The 25,928-nt window shown below is 36.1% G+C and overlaps 1 protein-coding gene across 8 annotated transcripts in view; it reads left to right on the top strand.

Moving 5' to 3' along the window:
• Positions 1-25,928, top strand: part of LOC127419264 (neural cell adhesion molecule L1-like protein) — a 97,936-nt gene that overhangs the window by 69,207 nt on the left and 2,801 nt on the right. For 3 of the 8 annotated variants that reach the window (XM_051660527.1, XM_051660532.1, XM_051660528.1), the window contains 9 exons: positions 332-447; positions 3,211-3,415; positions 8,279-8,401; positions 8,571-8,744; positions 11,456-11,524; positions 12,106-12,213; positions 12,714-12,872; positions 15,770-15,895; positions 17,208-17,280. In XM_051660527.1, coding sequence (XP_051516487.1) covers positions 332-447; positions 3,211-3,415; positions 8,279-8,401; positions 8,571-8,744; positions 11,456-11,524; positions 12,106-12,213; positions 12,714-12,872; positions 15,770-15,895; positions 17,208-17,280 — 1,153 coding nt within the window. Of the gene's footprint in view, positions 1-331; positions 448-3,210; positions 3,416-8,278; positions 8,402-8,570; positions 8,745-11,455; positions 11,525-12,050; positions 12,214-12,713; positions 12,873-15,769; positions 15,896-17,207; positions 17,281-22,462; positions 22,498-25,928 lie in introns of those variants that run through there. The other 5 variants (XM_051660531.1, XM_051660529.1, XR_007893632.1 and 2 more) reach the window with 5 other exon arrangements.

Here is a 25,928-nt window from a genome sequence, read left to right as displayed (position 1 = left end):
ACAAAAATACTGTTTAAGAAAAGGTTTTAATTTTTTTGCAGTGTGTACTTTTTAGATTTAGGTCAGATCTGCTTGCTGCTTTTGCAAACTTTTTCCTGCAATGTTCATTTCTCTGGATTGCTTTATGTTAGGATTATGTGCCCTTTTCCTGGAAACAGTCCTTGTTACTGTATATCATCTAATTACAGTCCATTTTTCTCCTCAGTGGCCCTAGTTTCTTGAAAAGCAGTCGTCTTTCCATGTACATTATGTGTGTGTTTCAGAGATTTCCCTTCTTGCAGCCCATGTTTGGAAAGTTTAACCTTGACCTGTGTAATGTTGTCCTTTGTAGTGCCCTTGGCGGCTCCAGAGAACGTATCTGTGGAGGTGTTGAACTCTACACTGCTGAGGGTCAGCTGGTCACCAGTGCCCAAGGCTGCTCTAAGGGGTCATCTCGGAGGATACATGGTGAGTTCCTGACCCCTGCGGTCTCCCCCCAGCTCAGCCCTTCTTGGATGAAGGTCCTCTGGTGCTTTAGTGAGGTCAAAAGGACAGTTTATGAGCTACAAACAAACTGTTTAAAGCAATAAAGGGACTCCCTCCTATTCAGTATTTCACCACCTTATTATTTTTTATTAGTGGTGATTGCAGAGCAAAACATCATTATTACTATTGCTAGTGCCAGCCCTGACTATTGCTCATACTTATTCTCTTTATTCTCCAGACAAAACTTCAGCACGTAATTTGTCCATTTGCGCTACCGACATGAATGACAATTTAAATTAGGTACAGGCAAATCAGTCCTAAAGTATCAATACTTCTGATACTGATGTTGAATCGAGATGATCAATCTTCACATAAAAATATATATCATAATTTTTTTCTTTTTTTTTCTTTATACTAGTGATTTTTATTTACCATGAAAATGAATGTGTATTATAAGCTTCGAAATAGAAAAAAATAAATAAATTAGCAAATAGTTGCGTGGGAATTATTCTTCCGCTTAAAGCTGAGAGACATAAGCACTTGGTCACAGATAGTGCTCGTTCAAACAAGCAGTGCTTGGCTGAGGTAATGGCAGAAAGACAGAGAAACACCATCTGGAGTTAATTCACACTTAAAAACTACAAATGTAAATGTGTAATTATAAATATTTATTACAGTATGGGTTTATGTGACGTTTGTTATAAATATATTTAAAGTTGTTGAAACGTTGATAATGGTCTGTAATTGTTGTCAGTAACTGATAAAAAAATAAACTAGTCTAATGCTCAATCCTCAAAAAAAAAAAACATTAGAGGTTTTGGTATTGGTACCAACGATAATGGCCTTGGTAGTACTTGGCATCAAAATAAAAAGAAAATAAGCAGTGTAGGTTACTCAAAAAAGTAATCCTTTACAGATGACTAATTACTTAACTAAAAATTATAATCAGATTACCAGTTACTACATGGAAAAAATTATCTAGTTTCTAATTGCTTCTAAAATACTTTACTTTTTAAGTACTTTAAAGTACTCTTTATTACTGCTACTTACTTTCATGAACACTTTTTTATAAATGTTTTACTTAATTAGTTTTTCCACTAATAATGTCTATATTTTCTCCTTGTTCTTTGTTGTATTCATGTCATATACTGAGCACCATGCATTTCAAATGTATTAATATAATTCATGTTTTAAAAGTATTCTACATAAATAATATTAGTAGTTAAAAAATATTTTAAAATATGTATAGCCATAGCCCAAGTAATATACTTAAAAGTAATTAACCCTTTCACACGTACCGTCACACATATGTGATGGTTAATAACTGGGCCCCACAGAGTAGCGTCACAAATATTTGTTTCTGCAACAGCCAGTTACGTTACAAGCTGCCAGATTCAAATTGGCTTTTGCGCCAACACAGTCTACGCTGGTCAAGTGTTTGTAATTTATATTAGCTTAAACAGTTACTCATACAGTCTTTTGAAGCTCAGGATATGTTTATTTTATACACATACATCCAACTTGTCTCCAAAGTACCACGATAAACAGTTTACAGCTCAGATACGCACAGTAAATACATCAAACGCGATCTTCCTCCGATGCATGCTGCCATTGTTTGCATTAGTCGCGGTTGTCAGTGTTGCAGCCACGTCTGCTGATTAGGTGCAGATGCGGTTTTCATTCACACAAACAGCAACTCAAACAGTCTTTTCAGGCACATGTTTGTTTTCTAAACCGACAGCCAATCTATCACAAAAGCACCACGACAAAAGTTTAAAACTCGTATACTCACATGCTGAGCACGATTATCACGTAGCCACCTCTGTTTACACACACACACGTCTAAGATGTCAACAGTGCATAGGCAAAAAATAATCAAATTTTTTTAAATGACAAGAAATCAGAAATTAAAATAACAAAAAATACTCATCTACACTCTGCCGTCCTCTACAGGCTGTGCAGTGTCAAGTGCGGAAATACTCTAGAAGGCACTGCAGGGGAATTTAGACCTTACTCATGAAAAGGTTAATTGAAAGTCAGTAACTGTAATCTGATTACAATATTTTTAAATGTATGTGTTTCACTACTTAGAGTAAAGGAATTTGATTAGTTTGTAATCAGATTACACCCATCACTGAAAATAAGTGGTATCGCCCATCTCTACCTCAAATCGTACATCTTATTGAGGAGACTATGAATCATGAACCATACAACTTCAATATTCGTATGGTGGATGAAAAGCAAAATAATCCCATAGATTTACTTTTAAAAGGGCACCAACACATACTGTATATAGGAATGAGAATATCATAACCCTATGCCCCGGCAACCACCTACCAATGCTGTAGTATTCACCCAGAACACCCTAGCAACTACCTAGCAATGCCCTAGCAACCACAAGCCCCAGCCATATCCAGGCATCAGAATGTCCCAGAGACATGGGGCCAGTGTTCTGAGGCCCCATGTGGGGCCACAAAGGCCCCTGGGGACCCAAAGCCATATTTTGGCATCATCATATAAGAGACATGGGGTTCAGCTCTTTTGACTCAGGGCAGCGTACTGAGTCTTTTGCACCTGCGAGCACCACTCACATTTACTTCATAAAATGTACACCTAGTTACTCTTTCTCTCTCTCAGTCACCCTCTTACTCTTTGTTTCTTATCCATATAAATCTCCCCATCCACCCCCTCTTCTCATTTTGCTCTTTGTTCCACTTCATCTGTTTCCCTGTCTCTCACTCCAAGGTGCACTGGTGGCAAACTCAAAGTCTGTTGACCACTAAGAGAATCCCCTCAGAGAGACAGACTCTCAGCATCCATGGGAACAGGAGTCACACCATGGTGCCAGGACTGAAGCCATTCTCTCAATATAGCCTGACTGTCAACGTCTTTAACAGGAAAGGGGATGGACCCAGCAGCAGTCACATCTCTTTCACAACTCCACAGGGAGGCAAGGACACTTAAACTGTAGACACTTTTTAAAATTCAGTGGTCTGAGGATTTAATAAGTTAGTACTAGAGTTAGTAGAGTTTCAGTTTTTTTAAACTTTGCTTTTTCGTTGTGCTCCATTGTTTTGTAGAATAGATATTATTATTATTATTATTATTATTATTAAAAAAAATTATAAAAAAAAAAAAAAAACTATTTCCTTTACATACAGTACTGTGCAAAAGTTTTAGGCACTTGTGAAAAATGTTGCATAATGAGGATGTCTTCAAAAATAATGCCATAAATAGTTTTCATTTATCAATTAATTGGTTGTTGGCAGGTAGGATGTTCCAAGCTTCTTGGAGAATTCACCACAGTTCTTCTATCTATTTAGGCTGTCTTAATTGCTTCTGTCTCTTCACGTAATCTCAGACTGACTCAATTTTCAGTGGGGGGCTCTGTAGGGGGCAATGCCATCTCTTGCAGAGGACTCTGTTTTTCTATTCTAATCTTTTCTATTTGCAAAAGTAATGTTTGGGAGTCTAAAATGTTTTTTCCTATTGACACACTAAAGCTGAATACAGTTGTACTCAAAAGTTTGCATACCCTGGCAGAAAATGTGAAATTTTGGCATTGATTTTGAAAATATGGTTGATCTTGCAAAAAACTGTCTTTTATTTAAGGATAGTGATCATATGAAGCCATTTATCATCACATAGTTGTTTGGCTCCTTTTTAAATCATAATGATAACAGAAATCACCCAAATGGCCCTGATCAAACATTTACATACCCTTGAATGTTTGGCCTTGTTTCAGACACACAAGGTGACACACACAGGTTTAAATTACAATTAAAGGTTCATTTCCCACACCTTTGGCTTTTTAAATTGCAATTAGTGTCTGTGTATATATAGTCAATGAGTTTGTTAGCTCTCACGTGGATGCACTGAGCAGGCTAGATACTGAGCCATGGGGAGCAGAAAAGAACTGTCAAAAGACCTGTGTAACAAGGTAATGGAAATTTATAAAGATGGAAAAGTATATAAAAAGATATACAAAGCCTTGAAAATGCCAGTCAGTACTGTTCAACCACTTATTAAGAAGTGGAAAATTCGGGGATCTCTTGATACCAAGCCAAGGTCAGGTAGACCAAGAAAGATTTCAGCCACAACTGCCAGAAGAATTGTTCGGGATACAAAGAAAAACCCACAGGTAACCTCAGGAGAAATACAGGCTGCTCTGGAAAAAGACGGTGTGGTTGTTTCAAGGAGCACAATACGACGATACTTGAACAAAAATGAGCTGCATGGTGGAGTTGCCAGAAAGAAGTCTTTACTGTGCCAATGCCACAAAAAAGCCTGGTTACAATATGCCCGACATCACCTTGACACGCCTCACAGCTTCTGGCACACTGTAATTTGGAGTGACGAGACCAAAATAGAGCTTTATGGTCACAACCATAAGCGCTATGTTTGGAGAAGGGTCAACAAGGCCTATAATGAAAAGAATACCATCCCCACTGTGAAGCATGGTGGTGGCTCACTGATGTTTTGGGGGTGTGTGAGCTCTAAAGGCATGGGGAATCTTGTGACAATTGATGGCAAGATGAATGCAGCATGTTATCAGAAAATACTGGCAGACAATTTGCATTCTTCTGCACGAAAGCTGCGCATGGGACACTCTTGGACTTTCCAGCACGACAATGACCCTAAGCACAAGGCCAAGTTGACCCTCCAGTGGTTACAGCAGAAAAAGGTGAAGGTTCTGGAGTGGCCATCACAGTCTCCTGACCTTAATATCATCGAGCCACTCTGGGGAGATCTCAAATGTGCGGTTCATGCAAGACGACCAAAGACTTTGCATGACCTGTAGGCATTTTGCCAAGACGAATGGGCAGCTATACCACCTGCAAGAATTTGGGACCTCATAGACAACTATAACAAAAGACTGCACGCTGTCATTGATGCTAAAGGGGGCAATACACAGTGTTAAGAACTAAGGGTATGCAGACTTTTGAACAGGGGTCATTTCATTTTTTTCATTGTTGCCATGTTTTGTTTTATGATTGTGCCATTCTGTTATAACCTACAGTTGAATATGTATCCCATAAGAAATAATAGAAATGTGTTTTGCCTGCTCACTCATGTTTTCTTTAAAAATGGTACATATATTACCAATTCTCCAAGGGTATACAGAATTTTGAGCACAACTGTATATAAATAACCATCTTAAGACAAATGTTTTTGTGAAGCATCTTAAGTGCCTAAAACTTTTGCACAGTACTATACATACAGTTGCCCCAAAAAGTATTTTGACATTTGAGCTGCAATTAAAAATGTATGAATGTTATTGCATTACAGGCTATATTAGAAATAATAAATATATTTTAAATGATCACAAACCTTCAAGCAAATTATACAGTACCTTTTCCGGAGCTAAATTCACTTTTCTGAGCCATTTTTGCAATTACTTAATAAAAACAATATAGTCAGTTCTTTTCAAGTTCACACAGGTGTCATAGCAGAGTAACCACAGGTGTAGTTCATCACAATATCTATTGACATTATCCAGTAATGTAGAACCAGAAAGTGTCCATATACTTTTTTTTTCATTTTGAACTAAATATCTTACAACCCCAATTCCGAAAAAGCTGGGAGTGATGTGGAATTCTATTCACCCTGTGTGATACTGAAAGCACTACAACAACACATTATTTGATGCAGGTCTTTGGCTGAGCAATTATACAGGGCCTTTGTTGCCATTTTTAAATGGAGACAGGTCAGGACTGCAGTCAGGACAATCTAGCACCTGCACTCTCTGCTTATGCAGCCATGCACTTGTAATCCAGGCAGTATATGGGTTGGTGTTGTCCTGCTGGAAAACCACTTGTGTGTGATCTCCAATCTATAAGACATTACTGTCTTAAACAATCATGCATCTGTAATGGATAACATGACATGGGCTCGGGAATACTTCGGTAAACTTTGTCAGTCAACACCATTCGCCGCTGCATCCAGAGATGCAAGTTAAGACTTTACTATGCAAAGCAAAAGCCATATATCAACACTGTCCAGAAGCGCCGCTGACTTCTCTGCGCTCTGTCTCATCTAAGATGGAATGTAGAACAATGGAATCATGTTTTGTGGTCTGACAAGTCCTCATTTAAAAGCGTTTTTGACCAAAAAAAAACCAAAACAAAAAAACAGCCGGGCCAAAGAGAAAAAGGAGCATCCAAGCTGTTATCAGCGTCAGATCCGAAAAACAGTCTTTGTCATAGTATAGGGGTGTGTCAGTAGCCATGGCATGGGTAACTTGCACATCAGTGAGGGCACCATTAATGCAGAAAGATATGTCCATCCAGATGCAGTCTTTTACAGAGACGTTCCTGCATTTTCCAGGAAGACAACGCCAAACGACGTACTGCATGGATTATAAGTGCATGGCTTTAGTGCAGGTGCTAGATTGGCCTGACTACAGTCCTGATTGGTCTCCAATTGAGAATATATGCAAATATGAAGTGCAACATATTGGCAACAAAGACCCCGTACAGTTGCTCAGACCTGCATAATGAGTCTACTGTATATACTGTGTGTATATATACACTGATATATATATATATATATATATATATATATATATATATATATATCATACACACCGATCAGCCACAACATTAAAACCACCTGCCTAATATTGTGTAGGTCCCCCTCGTGCCGCCAAAACAGCACCAACACGCATCTCAGAATACCATTCTTCTCACCACAATTGTACAGAGCGGTTATCTGAGTTACCATAGACTTTGTCAGTTCAAACCAGTCTGGCAATTCTCTGTTGACCTCTCTCATAAACAAGGTGCTTCCATCCACAGAACTGCCGCTCACTGGATGTATTTTTTTTGTTTGTTTTTTTGGCACCTAATGTAAATTCTAGAGACTGTTGTGTGTGAAAATCCCAGGAAATCAGCAGTTACAAAAATACTCAAAAAACCAGCCCATCTGGTGCCAACAATCAACGATTATCTAATCAGCCAATTGTGTGGAAGCAGTGCAGTGCATAAAATCATGCAGATATGGGTCAGGAGCTTCAGTTAATGTTCACATCAACCATCAGAATGGGGATTAAGTTTGATCTCAGTGATTTGGACCATGGAATGATTGTTGTTGCCAGATGGGCTGGTTTGAGTATTTCTGTAACTGCTGATCTCCTATGATTTTCACGTCTCTAGAGTTTACTCCAAATGGTGCCAAAAACAAAACAAAAATCCAGTGGGCGGCAGTTCTGTGGATGGAAATGCCTTGTTGATGAGAGAGGTCAACAGAGAATGGCCAGACTGGTTCGAACTGACAAAGTCTACGGTAACTCCAATAACTGCTCTGTACAATTGTGGTGAGAAGAATATGCTGTTGTTTTCGTGGCATGAGGGGGACCTACACAATATTAGGCAGGTGGTTTTAATGTTGTGGTATATACTGTGTATATATATATATATATATATATATATATATATATATATATATGTACACACACACATTCACAAGATAAAACATCAAATATTATGTAGTTGTAGTGCTTTCAATATAGCAGTGAATTGAATAAAAAAATCACTCATTTTTTATAGCATTTTCCATACTGTCCAAAGTTTTTCGGAATTGGGGTTTCATTTTTATTTAATCTTTATTATAATAATAATAATAAAACTAACAAACTTCTATTTGTGAAATATTTTGCTTAAAAAAGGTGTGCGTATGTTTTCTAATGTAATGACATTAAATTACAAATTATAACTCTGGCTTTAAGTTTTTTGTAAGTCTGACTTGGTGTGGAATACAGACATTCCTAATTTAAGGTGCATCTTAACCAGTTACACCTGACATCTTCCCACAGTTCCTGAGCAACCTCCCATACTGCGAGCCACAAACTTTCAGAAAAATTCCATCACGCTAGTGTGGGCGCCTCCACATGAAGCCAATGGCTTTCTCACGGGTTACTTACTGCAATACCAGACAAGTATGACACTCTCAGGTTTATCACATCACCACATCTCAGAATTTGACATTATCCATGTAACCTTCCAAGATTTATACACTATGTAGAGCAAATAAACAATGACTTTCACTCCAATATTAAAATCATCCAAGTGCCAAACTTTTGATCACTTTTTATATTGTTCTTGTAGTTAACGAGACCCTTGGCAAACTGAACTCAGTGAATATTAGCACTCCAGAAACGACACAGTGGGTGTTGCTTGATCTGGGGGAAGACAACTGGTACAAGTTCTACCTGAGTGCATGCACGGAGGTGGGCTGCGGGTCAGCCGTCAGTGAGGAAGGAGGCACCGTGTCTGAAGCGTGTAAGTGTGCCCCGCAGCAACAGTTATGCAGAGTCCCCTGTGCACCAATGAATCTGGTGTTAGAATCTGACTCTGAATTCAGTGGAAAACTGATACTAGTAAAGATATTAAGCAGCAGTTTTGGAACAATCATCTTTGCTTTTGGAAAGATGTTGTTGCATACATGAGAGTGATAGTGCTAACAATCAAGACTCACTGTGATCTTATGAACAAAAGGAAAGAATGATATCTGCACTCCTCAAAATCCTAGAAGCAGCCTACTGTATGGGGACGAGCAAAACTAAAGACAGTATTTTTAAAATCAACTAGCCGGCAGGTTGCCTGAACAACTAGTCAACTAATTGGTCTCACACACTGTTTATTAGGCTGGTTTGGGTTCACCTGACACAGATTGGACGTATTTATTAGGATTTTTATTTGACACATGTTTTTTTTATTCAAAACAGCTAGATTAAGCTAGATTGGTTTGACTATTTTTTACATCAATACATACTGCTCAAGGGAGGATGCTAAAAAATAAAACAGCATGAGATGTGAAACAACATCAAAAGACGTGGATGTATTTAAAAATGCAGAGGGCTTTAAAGTGCAAACCATCTAACAGCTGAAGTACAGCATGCTCTTAGCACTGTCTGAAAAATATTTTAAAATCTAGTTAAAACTAGTCGACCTCACTAATTCTCGATTCGATTAGTCGTTTGTTCAATAACTAGTCGACCATCATAACCCATTCCTACTATAGTGAATCATTGACCAATGAAGAGTGACTAATTATTGGCGAATGAATGTTGATACAAACAATATGTGGTGCCTTTACAAATATCTTTGTACAGATGTCTGTTTTTAATTAATGGGTGATTGTGCAACATGCTGAGCATTTTTCGCACAATTTTGTTAAGAATTGCATTTTCTTTTTTTACATATATATATATATATATATCTTATATTCTCATTCTGATCTGTCCTTAAGTTTCTGCAACCTCCGCTGAGACTTCGACAGAGAGCAGTATGTATCACTGTCTGTCTTTTGTAGCTTCTTGCAGCTTAGTTGGCACTGTAGCACATACTGTAGCAACTTATTTTCTTTTTGTACTAATGTAACCTTTGCAAGCATAAATGCCATGACATCTGCATTTATTAAGTGACCTTGCTACTAAATGGTAATCTTTAAGACTAATGTATCAGTAAAACATCTCAGTATTAGCTTATGGTCACAAAGCCAAGTCATTCTGAAAGCATTGAAGGAAATGTTGAAGAAGTCTGTCATCAGTATTATGCAGCTCACCTGTCTGTCAGACAGTCAAAAGTTCATATCAGAGATCATGTGTTTTGTCTTTTCAAGATAAATTTTTAACATCTGACATCTGCTGAGTTGAGTATGCACTAGCAGATGTCATTTGTTGCTTTGTTGAGGACTTGAGGAATCAAATTATATTATCTTTTGAGATAAACGAGCTTGATGTAGGCCTACCGTTAACACTTAACTGTTTCAAAAGTTTTGGAACTTGAAAATCCATAAATGAAATTTCTGTTATAATTTACTCACATCCAAGTCATTCCGAACCCATGTTTTTTTTTTTTTTTTCTTATGTGGAAAACAAAAGGATACATTTTTATGAATATTTTGGTCCATCTTTTCAATACAATGGCAGTTAAAAGGGACTAACTTTAAAAAATAAAATAGGATCCAAAAAGATCATAAAAAAATATCCATGCAACTTGTGCATCATATTCCAAGTAATTGGAAGAAGTTGGTGGTGGGGTGGGTGAAATAGTCATGAAAATATATATTAAATGACCCCTTCAATTCCTAGTTTATAATGCCTATAACAACTCATCATCAGTCATGCCAGATAATGCCAGTAGTTATAGTAATTCATAATGGCATGGGAAAGCATTCCAGTCATAACATTAGTCATACTAGCAGTAGTGCCAGTAGTAATAATTTTAGTCACATAAATAGTAGCAATCTTTTTGTTGTTGCTCCATTAGTTTTTTTTATTTGTATCAAAAGGCATTACATAACTCTGTATTCAGTGTAAGAACTAATACTATACTATGTATTCTCTGCAAAAATGAGCATACTGTTCCATCAAAATTCCACACAGTGACAGCTCATGTTCAAGTTGATTTCACCTTGGGTGTTGTCAGTGTTTGCGTTTGTCTTTTAAAAGCTCCTCTGAGGAGCAGTAGTACTCTCCCTGAGCCCCTGCTAAAGATGCTGCAAAAACATACTGTCTTTATCATTGTTGACAAAACTGGTTTCGCTGCTGACAGAAAAACTCCGTTCAACAGCTGTGGACTTATAGTCATTTGAACAAATACAACATCAAACATTTAGTGTCTGTTCTTGACAGATTGAACTTTTTTGTGGCTCTGGATTTCTTTCACCCAAAATCCCTTCTGGGCATCAAAAATAAATGTATATAAACACAGATTTGACATGCATTCCTTATTATTATTATTATTGTTCATGTACAGTAAAAGTTGATTTGAGGCTATAAATTATAGTTTCGTGTATCTCACTTATTATTCTGTTAGATTTTGATAAACCAAAACTCTTAACTAGTAAATAATGCAGGATGATAATCAATAATGCAGGATTGTACAGTTTTTTTGCATTGACAAGGACACTGAATAGATTTCAAAGTCCTAACATTGCCTAGTAGTCTTTGCATATGGTCTGAAATCTCTCTCTCTCTCTCTTGCAGGGCAAACTTTCTCTTTCTCCTCACCTAATACAGTTACTCCTTCTGTCAATGCCACCTTTCCTATTTTAGGTATCCATCCACTCATCTATCTGTAAATCATAATTTTCATAACTTCATATTTCAACATTTCCATACTTGGGTTAAATTCATATCTAAAGTCAACATGAAATCAAAATATATTCTTTCTTAATACACATTCACAGTCTTATTTTGAAGGATCAGTGCACGCTATTCAATTTTAAAATGCTTGTTTTCTGGCTGAAATAAATTGCTCCTCTGAAACAACTTTCCATTTCAGCTGACATCACCAAGTCTTCTTATTTTTCAACCATTCCCCTCCAACTACATATCATATACAGTAGAGACCACATTTCATGATTCAGTCAATTCCTGATCGATAAAATCAAGTCCTACATTTGTTTCTCATTGAATATATTGTTTCACTCGCAAATATTTCACATTACTGACGTAAAATGGGTTGGAAATACAGTTTCATGTTGACTTAATGTATTCATGTAGAATAATAATGGCTGTATCATCTATATTCCTTCCTAAGGCTACTCTGATGTAATGGTGTACTGGGTTTCTTTTGCAGGAACTAATCTTTCCAGAATCTTTTCTGTCTTTTGTTCTCACTCCCTCTCTCTCAGCTATGCTCAACATATCCACCTTTATAAGTGACACCTTTGTGAGAATCAGCTGGAGAACCAAAGGAGAACATTCTGATTCTGAGCTCTATGTTGTAGTAATGAATGACCGTAAGGAACTCTCTCCTCCCACTGCTCTGTCAGCTTCAATTACATAAGATAATGTTTGCAAAATTGAACTCAAAATAAGCTGTACAGTGTATTCATAGCGTGGTTTTGAACTGACAATTCAGAACTCAAGAATTGCTTCCTTTGAATTAATGAGTTGGATTTTTTAAATTAAATTGGCAATGCTTCAATTGGAATTATATAACATTATATAAGAACAGACAACCTCATAGGTGTTCTCTGTTTATGAAATTTTAATTGTACATCCTTAAATTCCAATTCCAATGCTGTATAGTGTTTGCTACCTCAGTTTAAATTCAGGAATGGAAGTGGAATTTAAAAAACATTCTCAATTCAGTTCTGAATGATGCACAGCCCTGATTGTTTTACAATAGTTTAAACTTTTCTCACTTTTCAAAGCGTCGCTTTGCACTATCATGGATTCCACCTCTTGCCATTGGGTTGTGGCCTAACACTATCTGGTTATGTGGTTATTCCTTCAGGTGATGGGATCTGTCAGGTTTCAGATGCTGTAAACACATCTAAAGGCTTCCACCTCATTGAAGGTCTCAGCCCAGGAACTATGTACACAGTGCGGCTGCTGGCTTCACGCAGGGTTGATGCTTCTAGTATTTTTGAGGAGGTTTTCGAGACTAAGAAAGGTGAAAAGTTAGAGAATCTAGCCTGTACAGCAATAGAGAACAACATTAGCCCTTTCTTGGTCTTGTGGGTAATTTTGACCCATTTTTAAAATGGTTCTAAATGAGTCAGAGAGTCACGCAAGGCCAAGGAAAGGTTAATGGTAGAATTAATGCTCTGTTCCAAAATTTGTTGAGCTGCCTACATAGGCACCATTTTAAGGCATTATAGGCCTGCTCCCGATACTGCCTTTTATGAATCCCTCATGAAGAAGGCAATCCCAGAATTCACTGCGAAGAGCTCTGAAAATATTCTGTCCAAGATGGTGAACAAGATGAGAGGAAAGTTGATATACTGTATAATTCATTAAACAACAAAAAGTGTTCATAAAAGTAGTTAAATCTAAAAAAAAAAAATGACTATTTAGTGTGGTTCCGTCAGTAAAATCCCATTCATTTTCTCCTTTGGAAAACTTATAAACCTTTAAAGACAGACCTGGCGTGAGCTCCAAGGTTGTTAATCGATGGAATATGCATCTGTTGAAGCCATCAGTCTGTGTTATTTCATCTTCATTTTTTTAAATTGTGTTTAAATTCCTGGTGAAGAACTACACTACCAATGATCTTGAAGGGAAACAAGCCACCAGTCAGAGAATCATGGCAAACAAAGTGCTCCAAATGAGCTCTGTGAATGACACAATCGATTCGGTCTCCCTACACTCTCAAGCTAATTATATATTTGCATAAATCTGAAATTTTTGCAATAAAATTTAAATATTTTGTTTATGTTCATATAATTAACATCTTTAAATGAATAGTTTAAAAAGTTTCCATAGGTTTTATTCGATTACATAATTTGTAAAGCTTCATGGGATTGTAGTTCATTCTCTCATTAAAGACGTTAAGGGCATTGTCTTATACCTTTGTCTTTTTGCCCGATTTTCATATATTCTTTTTTGCTTCAAATCAAAGTTTTTAATGATGTGATTCATCTCAGAGCTGGTTGGTTTGATTCATGGCTTAGAACTCTTTTATGAAGGATTTTATGATATCCCAGTAGAAAAAATAAATGGGAAAAATACTTACGGTACCAAGGCAGCTGAAAAAGACTGATGGAGACTGTTATGTCCTACTGTATTAGAGTATTACGCAATTAGCTTTACAACATGCTAATGTGTCTCGTGTATGCTTCGCGTGAGGAGCGCTATCATAGAAATCTATACATAGATAGTTTATTAGCAGCTGTTCTTATGGACTGCGATACGTCACTGCATCCACCATCTTGGAAAAGTCAAGAGGCATCCATCAACACGTGAAATTAAATTGACAGATATGGTATGCAACAATCTGAAGTTTTTTCCAGCCAACTTTCAGATTATCTTATTTTCCATAAACATTGAGCAGTATTTTAGATTATATAAAAATTCCAGACTTCACTTCTAAAACTGCAAATAAAATCCTCTACAAATGAATATATCATGGCAAAAATTTGCACCCAGTCAGTCAATTCATTACATGATGAAGTGTTTCCACACAAAAACAGTTTATGCAGCAGTCTTAGGCTTCTTCTCCATTCACTTGCATTCAAACAGTCCTCTTTGTTGACCGTTCCAAGATACATACTGTAGGCAGAAGACTAGGTTTTGGAACAGAGCCAGTAAAGGTATGTCAATCTAAAATCCCATCTCATTGATAAAATCCCATTGTTTGCATTCCTTCTTTAAAAAATGTACAGGAAGTGCTTCCATCTTAGTGGGCATCCAATTTTAAATCATAGATACTCATCAACATTAGGTTTTTTTATTAGTCAAATTGGACAGCCCACATCACATGATGACACAGGAATCATCATACTTAAAAATGCCATTTGACGACATCATCTTTCTTATCTACTAATTCAACAAGATATCAGTAGGGGAGACCGGGGGATGTTGAAACTCATTTGGTTTAATGTTGGCAACTCAGTATCTCAAACTTTCAAGTAATATTCCTGTTTTTGTCTGCTACAAAGTAGTTTAGAAATCTGCACTTTATCCCTTAACAAATGTAGGCCTATTCACTGTCCCATTTTATGTAGTCTTTGTGTGTCCTATAGAAGTAGATTGGAAAGTAGATTTACAACCTTTCACGTCTTGTCAGCCATGATATTTCTATTTGTTTTTATTTTTTTTTATTTTTTACTGTTTGAAAAGTTTGTATGTATGTTAAATATCAAAGTAAGATAGAGAACCTGCTGATACCAGTTCTGTCATTTAACGTTAAATAACATTATTGCAAATCAAATTATAAACCAGACATTTACAGTAATTACAGTTTCTTACCTCAAAATCCATCATATTTTTACACTGACAACTTTCATTGTCAGCCCCTGTTTGTTAAAGGAATAGTTCACCCAAAATATGATAATTCTCTCATCATTCACTCACCCTTATGCCGTCTTAAACTTTCTTTCTTCTGTGGAACACAAAGATATTTTGATGTAGATATGATGTGAATATATCCATACAGTGCATGTCAATTGTCCAAGCTCCAAAAAGAATATAAAGGCACCATAAAGGTAATCCATATGACTCAAGTGGTTTAATCCATGTCTTCTGAAGTGATACGATCAGTTTTGGGTTAGAACAGACCAAAATGTAACTCCTTTTTCAATATAAATCTTGCCATCTGCAGTCACCTAAAGGCTCGAAAGAAAGTAATTCGGGTTTGAAATGGCATAAGAGTGAGTAAATGATGAGAGAATTATTATTTTGGGGAGAACTGTCCCTTTAAATTGATGGTGTTACAACTCACCTCGTGCTACAACACTCACCAATTTCCCCTATTTTTTCAGTGCTTTCCAGTCGACATTAGTGTAATGTTGTTCATTAAAAGAAAAAAATAAATAAAAATGAGGTGGTAACTCTCCTTTGTTCTTGCAGTGTCCAGTAAACAAGCCTTGCCATCTCAGGAGTGGTTTGTGGGGATGATGTGTGCAATGGCTATACTAACTCTAATAGTCCTCATCGGCTGTTTTGTGCTCAGGAACATAGGTGGCAAATATGCAGGTAAGACATGAATCCCTTTTAAGGTCACTATGAGCTCCCACAGTTACAGTATGTGTAGTTGAGGGAAAGAAACCACTTTGCTTAGCTCTCAGTGGTCTGTGGTCAAGGTGTCTTGATCTTAGTATGCTGCTTTTGTTTAGCTGTTCTGTCGCACCATCCTACAATGCTTATTATTAATTGAGTCACACAGAAATCCTGAGCTTTCTTGACCTGTAATCACCTTAGCTTTCATATCTAATACAAATACAAAACATACAGGGCCCTATTTTAAGAGCACTAGTGCTAAGCGCTATGACATAGTATGTCATAAGAGCAAAGTCAATAGGCATGGCCATGATGTTTTAGTATTTTTGTGCAAGCATGCGCTAAGTCTAGGCGCAAGTGGGTTTGGCGAGAGGTTCTTCTCCAGTTATTGAACCAAATGCGTCCTATTATATAGTTCATTCCCTCAAGCAAAAATAATTTAATTTATTAACTTCCAGTGCAGTGCCCTCTTGTTGGAAAACCACAATATGATCACCCTAAGTTAGCATGGTCAATTTGACAAATTTGCTTACATTTCATTAGTGATCTAGAAATAGATTGAAATAGAAATGCAGACTGAATATTTTCCTATGAATTTTACACCATAATTTTTCACAAAACTTCCCGTTTAAACTTCCACCATCTAAATACAACCAAACAGCTCAGCCTCATTCTGACTTCAGATGTTTCAAAGTGCAAAAGGTAATTAGCTGAGAATCCCCATTTGTTTGTAAAGGGACTAGTCTAATTGTCATAACCCTTTTAGACTCTCTTGTTATGTTATTCACTTCTGTATTTGTAAAAAAGAACTTTAATAAATTAGAAATAGCTTTACAGGATTAAAAAAAAAATGTTTTTGAAGGGCACGTAACAATGAAAGATTCTTGCATGCTGCAAAATGCATAAGAACTTATGGGCCGTTAAAGGTGAAACACCTGCTTAGAACACCTTTAAGCATGTACTACTATTGCTGTAAGCAATACTACCTTAAAACACATTACAAGCTGAAAAAAAAAGACTATATATATATTTTTTTAAGCCATTGACCAGTTTGTCATTGTATGTCTGTAGTTCTGTACACAAAGCAGTTGATCTAAATGGCAGTCATCGCCCTTGATGCGCATTCACACAACAAAACACTTTCCTCTTTGAAATTATATCAAGGTGGGAGATTTCAAAGATTTTAGAGGCTACTTAAAAAGCCACTGAGAAAAACCAGTGAACAAAGCACTCTCCTTGAAGTCCAATATATTCAATCTTTATAATCTTTCCACATTTTTCTTTGCAGTGAAGGAAAAAGAGGAATCTCCCTCTGATCCAGAATCTCGAGCCATGAGCGAAGAAACTCCCTGCGAATACAGGTCAGAGAGTCTCGCTAGTTCTGTTTTAGATCTTGACACAAGATCTTCATCTCAGTGAGTTCCCATAACTTTATCCCTTAATGCCTGTCTCTTCTGCAAACAAACCTTACATGCATGACATTTGCTCGGAGCCACACGGAGAGCATTGCTCCGGGAGTTTGAACTGACTCTGTGTTCTGTTTAGACTACACACTCAGGTGAAGCTGTTGTTTAGTTCACCAGACTGATTTTTAGTGTAGTGGTGTATGTTTGTAGTTGTAACATACTGTGTTCAGCCTGTAAACTATTGGTAAAATGTATGTAGTTGTGTTATATATAGTTAACAATGTGATTTACACAAGTAGGACGTGTTCCTGGATGAACGTTGTTCTTTGAACACCATCAACCAGTCAGAGGGCAATGATGGGTTGACAAGGTGCTGATCTTTGAACAAGACAGTGTGCTGACCCAGAAACCAAATTGTATAAATTACATTAGTTCATCCAAACATTTAACTTTATCATTTACTCTTCCACATGCTGTTTCAAACCTATATGACTTTCTTCTGTGGAATACAAGAGGAGACATTTTGAAGAATGTCCATACAAATCTTTTCTATACAAAGAAAGCATGCAATGACCACAGGCTTTAAAGCTCTACAGGACAAAAAAGCACCATTAAATTGGTACTAACTATTTGTGCACTATATTTATGTCTATAAGTCTACTGAAACTGTATCAAAGCTTGATGTAAGAAAGAGACATTTAAGTTCCCTTTGCCACAGCTCTCAAATCTCATTCATGTTCATGTGTATTCAAATACAGAATGCTGCGTGAAAATCATGATGTCAATGAGCACGTTTACATGCACATACTTATACCAGATATGCTTTGTGGTCATGTAAATTCCCTAAGCAGTTTGTCTTTATCGGGTTAGGGTCACAAACTGTTTATACGTGTAGTTTTTTGCCCATTACCCTGATTTCACATTGCATGTCAACACCTTTACACTATCTGTGTTCTTAAGTGTTGTGAGCATGCCTGTTTAGATTTTGATATCAAAAACAGAGAAAAGCCTGATGATTACAAATCTTATGTAAATGTGGTTTTCTTGCATTGTCAGATTTTTTAATTAGCTGATTTTTGGTGTATATTAACCTGTTGGTGTGCATGTATACGTACTCAGTGATGTAGAACACCATAAGCTCTCACATTACTGATCACGACACAACAAGTTTATATATATATGTGTGGGGATGGGGAAAAAAGAGAGATTTTCAGATTAATTGCGATTTTCATTTGAACAACCCGATATTAATTCTTAAAGTGCACCTGTTATGGTTTTTAAACGTGCCTAATTTTGTTTTAAAGGTCTCATACTGTAGATATACATGCATCCAAGGTCAAAAAACACTTACATTTTCTCATAATTTAAATTGCAGCATTACCTTTTTTTTCCCAGTGTCACAAACGACTCGTTCAGTGATCCGTTCTAAAGGATTCATTCTAAACTCCTCCTTTCAGAGAGCCTACTCTGCTCTGATTGGTCAGATGTCCCAGTCTGTTGTGAAAGGAAACACCCACTACCATATCCGAGTTTCAGCTCCATCTGAAAAAATGTCTGTTTTACCTTACCAATTTGAGCCCGGGTCCGATAGCGATACATTGGAAGATCAAACCGAACCACCATCGCAAGCACAACGAGAATAGGACGTTTCTCAGTGGTAAGTTTATATGTAGTTTGACAATAACGTGAGTTAGCCAGTTAGCAGAGGCTAACAACTAACAGCGTGCACTGGCTGTACATGTAAACAGACCAGAGGCGGGTTTTTTGTTATCAAATTACGTAGGTTAGTACAGGAAGTAAATCTGGAATTACTAACAGCGTGTTTCAGGTGTTCAGAATCTGTTCTTTCTTTTGGGTGTCAATAACTCCATATTTTGAGCACTTTGATTTCTGAAACTTTGCAGACTTTTTTACATTCACAAACAGCTATATAACACACTGCATGAAAGGTAATATTTGAAAAACCATAATAGGTGCTCTTTAAAATCCCAGTATAGCTGTAATTTTTACTCTAGGAGGTGGAACCCTCTACAATGAGATATTACATATAAATGCAATTTCAGGCAATCATAGTGATAATTTGGACATTTTTAAAAGGCTAAAATGTGAGAAATGATAAAATTATAAAATCAATATTTTCATAATGTACAAAGTTAGAAGGTCCCCTGTCTAATTAACAGTGTTAGTTGAGAGAGAATTTCCTTAAAATGTAAGCATAATGAATATAACTGAAACATACCCACATGAATTGGAATTTAATTTGGTCAGTTACAAAAGAAATGACCCGCTCTCCTTCTTTCAATTTTTTTTCCCCCATTTTATTTTTTCACCATTCAGCAGAAACAGGACAAACATTTCAGACTTACGGCCTTCCTCAGCGTTTGTCTAGTTTGCTTGTGCAGAGAGTTCATAGGTTCATTCCCTGGTGTAGGAGTAGACTTCCAATTACAACTGATTAGAACGCACAACAAACACAATCATCTCATTAATTACTTAACAAGCTCATTGATCAATCAATCAGAACATCTTAAAGGAATATTTTGGGTTCAATACAAATTAAACTCAATCGACATCATTTGTGGCATAATGTTGATTATCACAAACATTTATTTCTTTTATGTAAAAGCAAAAATCTGGGTTACAGTGAGGCACTTATAATGGAAGTGAATGGGGTCAATTTTTTGAAGGGTTAAAAAGGTAGAAATTTGAAGCTTATTTCATAAAAGTACTTGCATTAATTCTTCTGTTAAAACTTGTGTATTATTTGAGCTGTAAAGTTGTTTAAATAGTCATTTTTACAGTCATTTTATGGTTTGTTGGCATTACATCATCATGGCAACAAAGTTGTAAAACTTTGTCTTGTGGCTATACTTTTGAAACAGTGAGTATTTTAATGTTTACGGATTGATCGCATTCACTTCCATTGCAAGCGGGGTGCCATCACATGCCACAAGGTAGTATTGCCAAACTTTTACACTTTTAACGGGTTTTGTTTTTTTGCAAACAACATAAAATTATATATTAATATAGATAATTGAACAGTTCAAGATTATTTTTTTATTTTTATTTTTTTGAGGGGATTATAAATGTGACTTTTTTTCACTGTCTGCTGCATTTTGTTTTAAGGTGTTTTTAGGTTTAATGATTCTAATCATCGCTTACTTGTTTTGAACATTTACTTCATCTAATTTACTAAACTATTTACTAACCTGTTCAAACTCTCAGTGATGGGTGATGAGATATGAGCTGTCTCCACTTGTTGCTGCTGTCTGTTTGCAAAAACATGACTTATCATTTAGTCTGACATCTTACTACACTCATTAAGTTTGATGTTTGTAATTGTCACTTTTAGGGGTGGGTGATATAAGCATGGTTAACCATGTAGCATGATATACATTTAATTGGAAAGTGATTAAACTTCTGAAAGAATCAAGTTCCTTTTTTATTAAACAATGTCCAGAGCAATGGTAGAAGTTCCATCTCCACTATGTCCAATGAAAGGACTTAAATAAAATATCGTTTTTAATAATTAGTTAGCAAGCTCTTTGTTTCAATATTTACAAACTTAAATATTGCTGAATAAAATACTACCAATGTCTGCTTTAATTTTTAAATTTCAGTCAGTTTTCATTTTAAGCATCTTTAGGTGTCTTCACTCTTCCCGTGCTGTATGCCGAGAAAAGTGCACATTTAAATGAAAAATAACGCACAACCAAATAACAATGTCTACAAATGCACATTCCCTACCAAATGGCGGCACTTTGTGTCACCTCGATAGCAAGGATACATGATAATTTCTTGTGGTTGACACATTTCTGTCCATATATCAATGTAATCGGTATATTGCCCACCTCAAGTCACTTAAAATTATTTCTTGACATAATCTTTTAGCCTTTTTAGCCTTGACAAATCTTTTGAAGGAATAAACTTTGCTCTTTTGAGCTGCATGTGTGTGCTTCATGGTAGCTTTGGAAATGGCTCACAAAAACCTAGCTAACTAACATTTTCCACTCCTGCATAGAAAAAAGCTCAGAAGTTAATCAACAGCCAATATTTGACAAGCTAGCAAGCAAATTAAACATACAAGCAAATTTGCATAATGCTAGATATGACAATCCACATTTTGTTTTATTACTCCTGACACATTTTCGCTGGTTATCAAGTTAAATGTGAGTATGTTGGCTACTACACTGAGCCATGCTGTACACATGTATGGTTAAATGTTAGTCTTTTAGAATAAAACAACGTTAAAAATTAAGTGGTAAATGTCTAAATCTATAATACTCTATAAACAAATAATCAATATGTATTACAGATAGCTATTTCATCCTCTCACATACGTTGCTCATGCTTCTCATCTTCTCCGGGCGGTAAATAACAGCTGCTCTGAAGCAGCACATTCAGTTAAGCAGCAGGGCAACCAATTGATTTTGACCAATCACAACAATTCCAATCACAACGTGAAAGGTAAAGTCAGGACTGCATCACATATGTGGATTCTATTTTGAACTACCAGAGCTAAAAATGCAGGTTAATGAAGCCAAAATAATGGAGAAAAGTAGTATTGTGGGCAATACTTAAACTAAAAGTAGTATTGCAATGGCAATACTGGCGGTGGCGGCCATGATTGTAAGTGCCTCACTGGAACCCAGATTTTATTTTTTTATTTTTTTAAAGAAAATGAGAGACAAGTCAAAATTATTTTATGGTAATCAATATTATGCCACAAATGCTGTCGATTGACCTTATATTTATAGAGCTTGTATTGAACCCAGATTCCTTTAACAGAAGTATGGCATGATTTGACACATCAGGTGACTAGTGCCGTTCATGAGTCCATATCACCACCTACCACCAATCGAATTGAATCAAAATGAGAATTGAATTGACAGCTTGTACATCGGAATCTAATCAGAAAATCTGTATCAATACCCAGTCCTATGTGGAAGTCTCAATGAGATTTGAGAACTACAGCAGAGGGGAAGATTATCAGTGAATAAAGATTTTTTTGGTCTATTCCTCATGCAAATGATATTAGTGAACATGTCTTATGGGCTACTTTTATGATACTTTAATGGAGACAGAGGTGGTCATTGTAACATTCTTCACAATTTTCTCCTTTTTTTGTTCTACAAAGGAAAACAAAATAAATCAACATGGAATGACATGAGGGTGAGTAAATGATCATTTTAATCAGAATTCAGGTTTTTTTTTTTTTTTTTTTTTTAATTTTTCATATTTACATTGTAGAGCTTGCTGAACAGAAGCTAGTGCATGCATTATTCTCTTTTGCAACATTTTGCTGTCTCCTCATCATGGTTTTAAACCCTTAATAAGGCACTACACAGAGCAGTGACATCATAAGGCACAGATGGCACTATCGTTTGATAGTTTATAGCCACATGCCCTTAAAAACAAATCTTTCTATGTATTTTGAGAGCTCTTTAATCATCACGGCTCAGTGCTACTCTCAACACAACCTGATCCTTCTCATTTTTAGAGCGCATAAAAAAACTTGGGAGAAAACAGACCAGAGGCGAGAAGGGTGGGGGCATGTGTGAATAACCTGTATACTTGCATACGGAGCAGCTCGGATCCGCAAATGTGCTTCCATCTCATTACACTTAGACACAGCGATCCCTGTTTTATTCCTCCCTCAGGAAAGAAATGCAGCCTCAGCAGAGGCTGGGAGTCTGATCTGTACTCTCACCTTGTTTGGGGAGTTACAGCGCATTACAGTGCCAGACACACTCAGACATCTGCTAACAGAAAAAAAAAAGATAGGAAAGTGTGTCCCGCACCAGCTGTGGTGTATGACGGTTGCCTCAGAGGATTTCAAAACTGCATTACACTGGCACACAGAAGAAGGCCACTGATTTATTTCACTTTGGGGAATAAAAGAGCTGGTCCATCATGTTACACCATTAATATCATGCGTGTGATGTACTAAAACATAGAATGCATTTAATTCTGGTATACCAAGGTTATATGACATTTTTTTTAAATATAATTGTTTAATAGAAATAATAATTTAAAACAAATTGTTCCTTCCATTGTCCTAACAGGTCAATTTTGGAATTTCTGGATGTTAAAAAGCTTTAACTAGTTTTATGTATATCTATGAATGAAATTTTATCTAAACATATTACAGATTTTCCCATACTATTATCTAGCTTCCCAACCTGTTTCACTGGGTATGGCATCTTTTCCACAAATTGCATACTTTCCTCTCGTATGGGGTTTGTGCACACATACACATGTCCACACACACACAAACACACACAGAGACTATTTTTTACAGTTATGAACAGGTAAAATGTTCAATGAATGATGTAGACAAATTTACTAGCATGATGTTAAATGATAAGGTACAAGGTAAAAGACCTATTGCATATATTTTTCTCCTAATACATTAGAATGCAGAAATATCTATTATGGCACCTTCCTAAACCCCTTTAACACTGCAACAAATAGTTCCCACATTAGTGGGAATTAATGGATTTGTTGCAATGGACATGCAAAGTGGGCCCATTCTGACTGCAGGAAAATCAATAGAGATTCCTTTGTAAAATAGGTATGTACTAAAATTATAACTCTAAAATGTACACTGTTGATTTTCTACAAGCAGAATAAATCAGCAAATGTTATAATATAGTTAAGATATTATAACTTGCCAAAAGTGATTTAAATACATTTAAATTGAGACATCCTTGGCCAATCATTGATTTTGAGGCCAAGTTTTAAACTTTTTATTTTTATTTATTTGTTTATTTTAATTTTATTATTATTATTTAAAAGTTATGTTACTCCATTAATATTTAGTATGTATCTTTTTACGGTATCATAATAAACAGATTTCCATTAAGGGGGGTCTTTAATGCTGCTGTACAGTAATCAAGAATTTATGCATTTTTAATGGCTTTCAATACAAGTCAAAAATGACCTGAAGGACAATAGGAGGGGGCAGTTCCTTAAGAGGGTTAAGCATAAATCAAAGCAAAATGTTGATGTTTGTTCTTTAAAAAACAAACAAAAAAAAGGGTAAGAGAAATAATCTTAATCCAAGATCGAGTATATTCTCTGCAGTCTCATTATTATTATTATTATTTTCAAATTTAAGAATGCTTAAATATTGTAATTGGAAAAGACGACAAACATATTTACAGTGTATATATATATACTGTGTGTGTGTGTGTGTATATCTATCTATCTATCTATCTATCTATATATATATATATATATATATATATATATATATATATACACACACACACACACACACACACACACACAGGCGGGATAATGTACAGATTTTGCTGTTTCGGAAGCAAATTGGTACTTTAATTCACCAAAGAGGCATTCAACTGATCACAAACTATAATCAGGACATTACTGATGTAAAAAAAAACAGCACCATCACTATTTGAAAAAAGTTATATTTATCAAATCCAGACAGGCCCCATTTCCAGCAGCCATCACTCCAACACCTTATCCTTGAGTAATCATGCTAAATTGCTAATTTGGTACTAGAAAATCACTTGCCATTATATCAAATACAGCTGAAAGCTATTTATTTCATTAAATGAATCTTAACATTGTCTTTGTGTTTGTTTTTGAGTTGCCATAGTATGCAATAGACTGGCATGTCTTAAGGTCAATATTAGGTCAAAAATGGCAAAAAAGAAACAGCTTTGTCTAGAAGCTTGTCAGTCAATCATTGTTTTGAGGAATGAAGGCTATACAATGCTTGGAACTGCCAAAAAAACTGAAGATTTCATAAAAAGGTGCACACTACAGTCTTCAAAGGCAAAGAACAACTGGCTCTATTAATGACAGAAAGAGATGTGGAAGGCCAGATGTACAACTAAACAAGAGGATAAGTACATCAGAGTCTCTAGTTTGAGAAATAGACTCCTCACATGTCCTCAGCTGACAGCTTCATTGAATTCTACCCGCTCAACACCAGTTTTATGTACAACAGTAAAGAGAAGACTCAGGGTTGCAGGCCTTATGGGAAGAATTGCAAAGAAAAAGCCACTTTAGAAACAGAAAAACAAAAAGAAAAGGTTAGAGTGTGCAAAGAAACACAGACATTGGACAACAGATGTAAAGAGTGTTATGGATCTTAAACCCATTGAGCTTTTGTGGGATCAGCTAGACTGTAAAGTGTGTGAGAAGTGCCCGACAAGACAGTCACATCTATGGCAAGTGCTACAGGAAGTGTGGGGTGAAATGTCACCTGAGTATCTGGACAAATTGACAGCTAGAATGTCAAGGATCTGCAAAGCTGTCATCACTGCATGTGGAGGATTTTTTGATGAGAATTATTTGAAGTAGTTTAAGAAGTTCTGAAATTTTTTTCTAATTGTAATAGTAATTTTTCACATTATTAATGTCCTGACTGTACATTGTGATCAGTTGAATGCCACTCTGGTGAATAAAAGTACCAGTTTCTTTCCATAAGAGCAAAATCTGTACATTATTTCAAACTTTTGGCCACCAGTGTATATACATAATTAGGGTTGCCACCCATCCAATAAGGCATAGTCTCGTTTTTAAAGATGAAAAGTCTGCGTCACAGTGAAATCATTCAAGATCGCTGA

This window comes from Myxocyprinus asiaticus, chromosome 28, assembly GCF_019703515.2.
Source record: "Myxocyprinus asiaticus isolate MX2 ecotype Aquarium Trade chromosome 28, UBuf_Myxa_2, whole genome shotgun sequence".
Taxonomy (NCBI): domain Eukaryota; kingdom Metazoa; phylum Chordata; class Actinopteri; order Cypriniformes; family Catostomidae; genus Myxocyprinus; species Myxocyprinus asiaticus.
The sequence above is the reverse complement of the archived record's forward strand: the minus strand, read 5'-3'. Positions and strand labels throughout refer to the sequence as shown.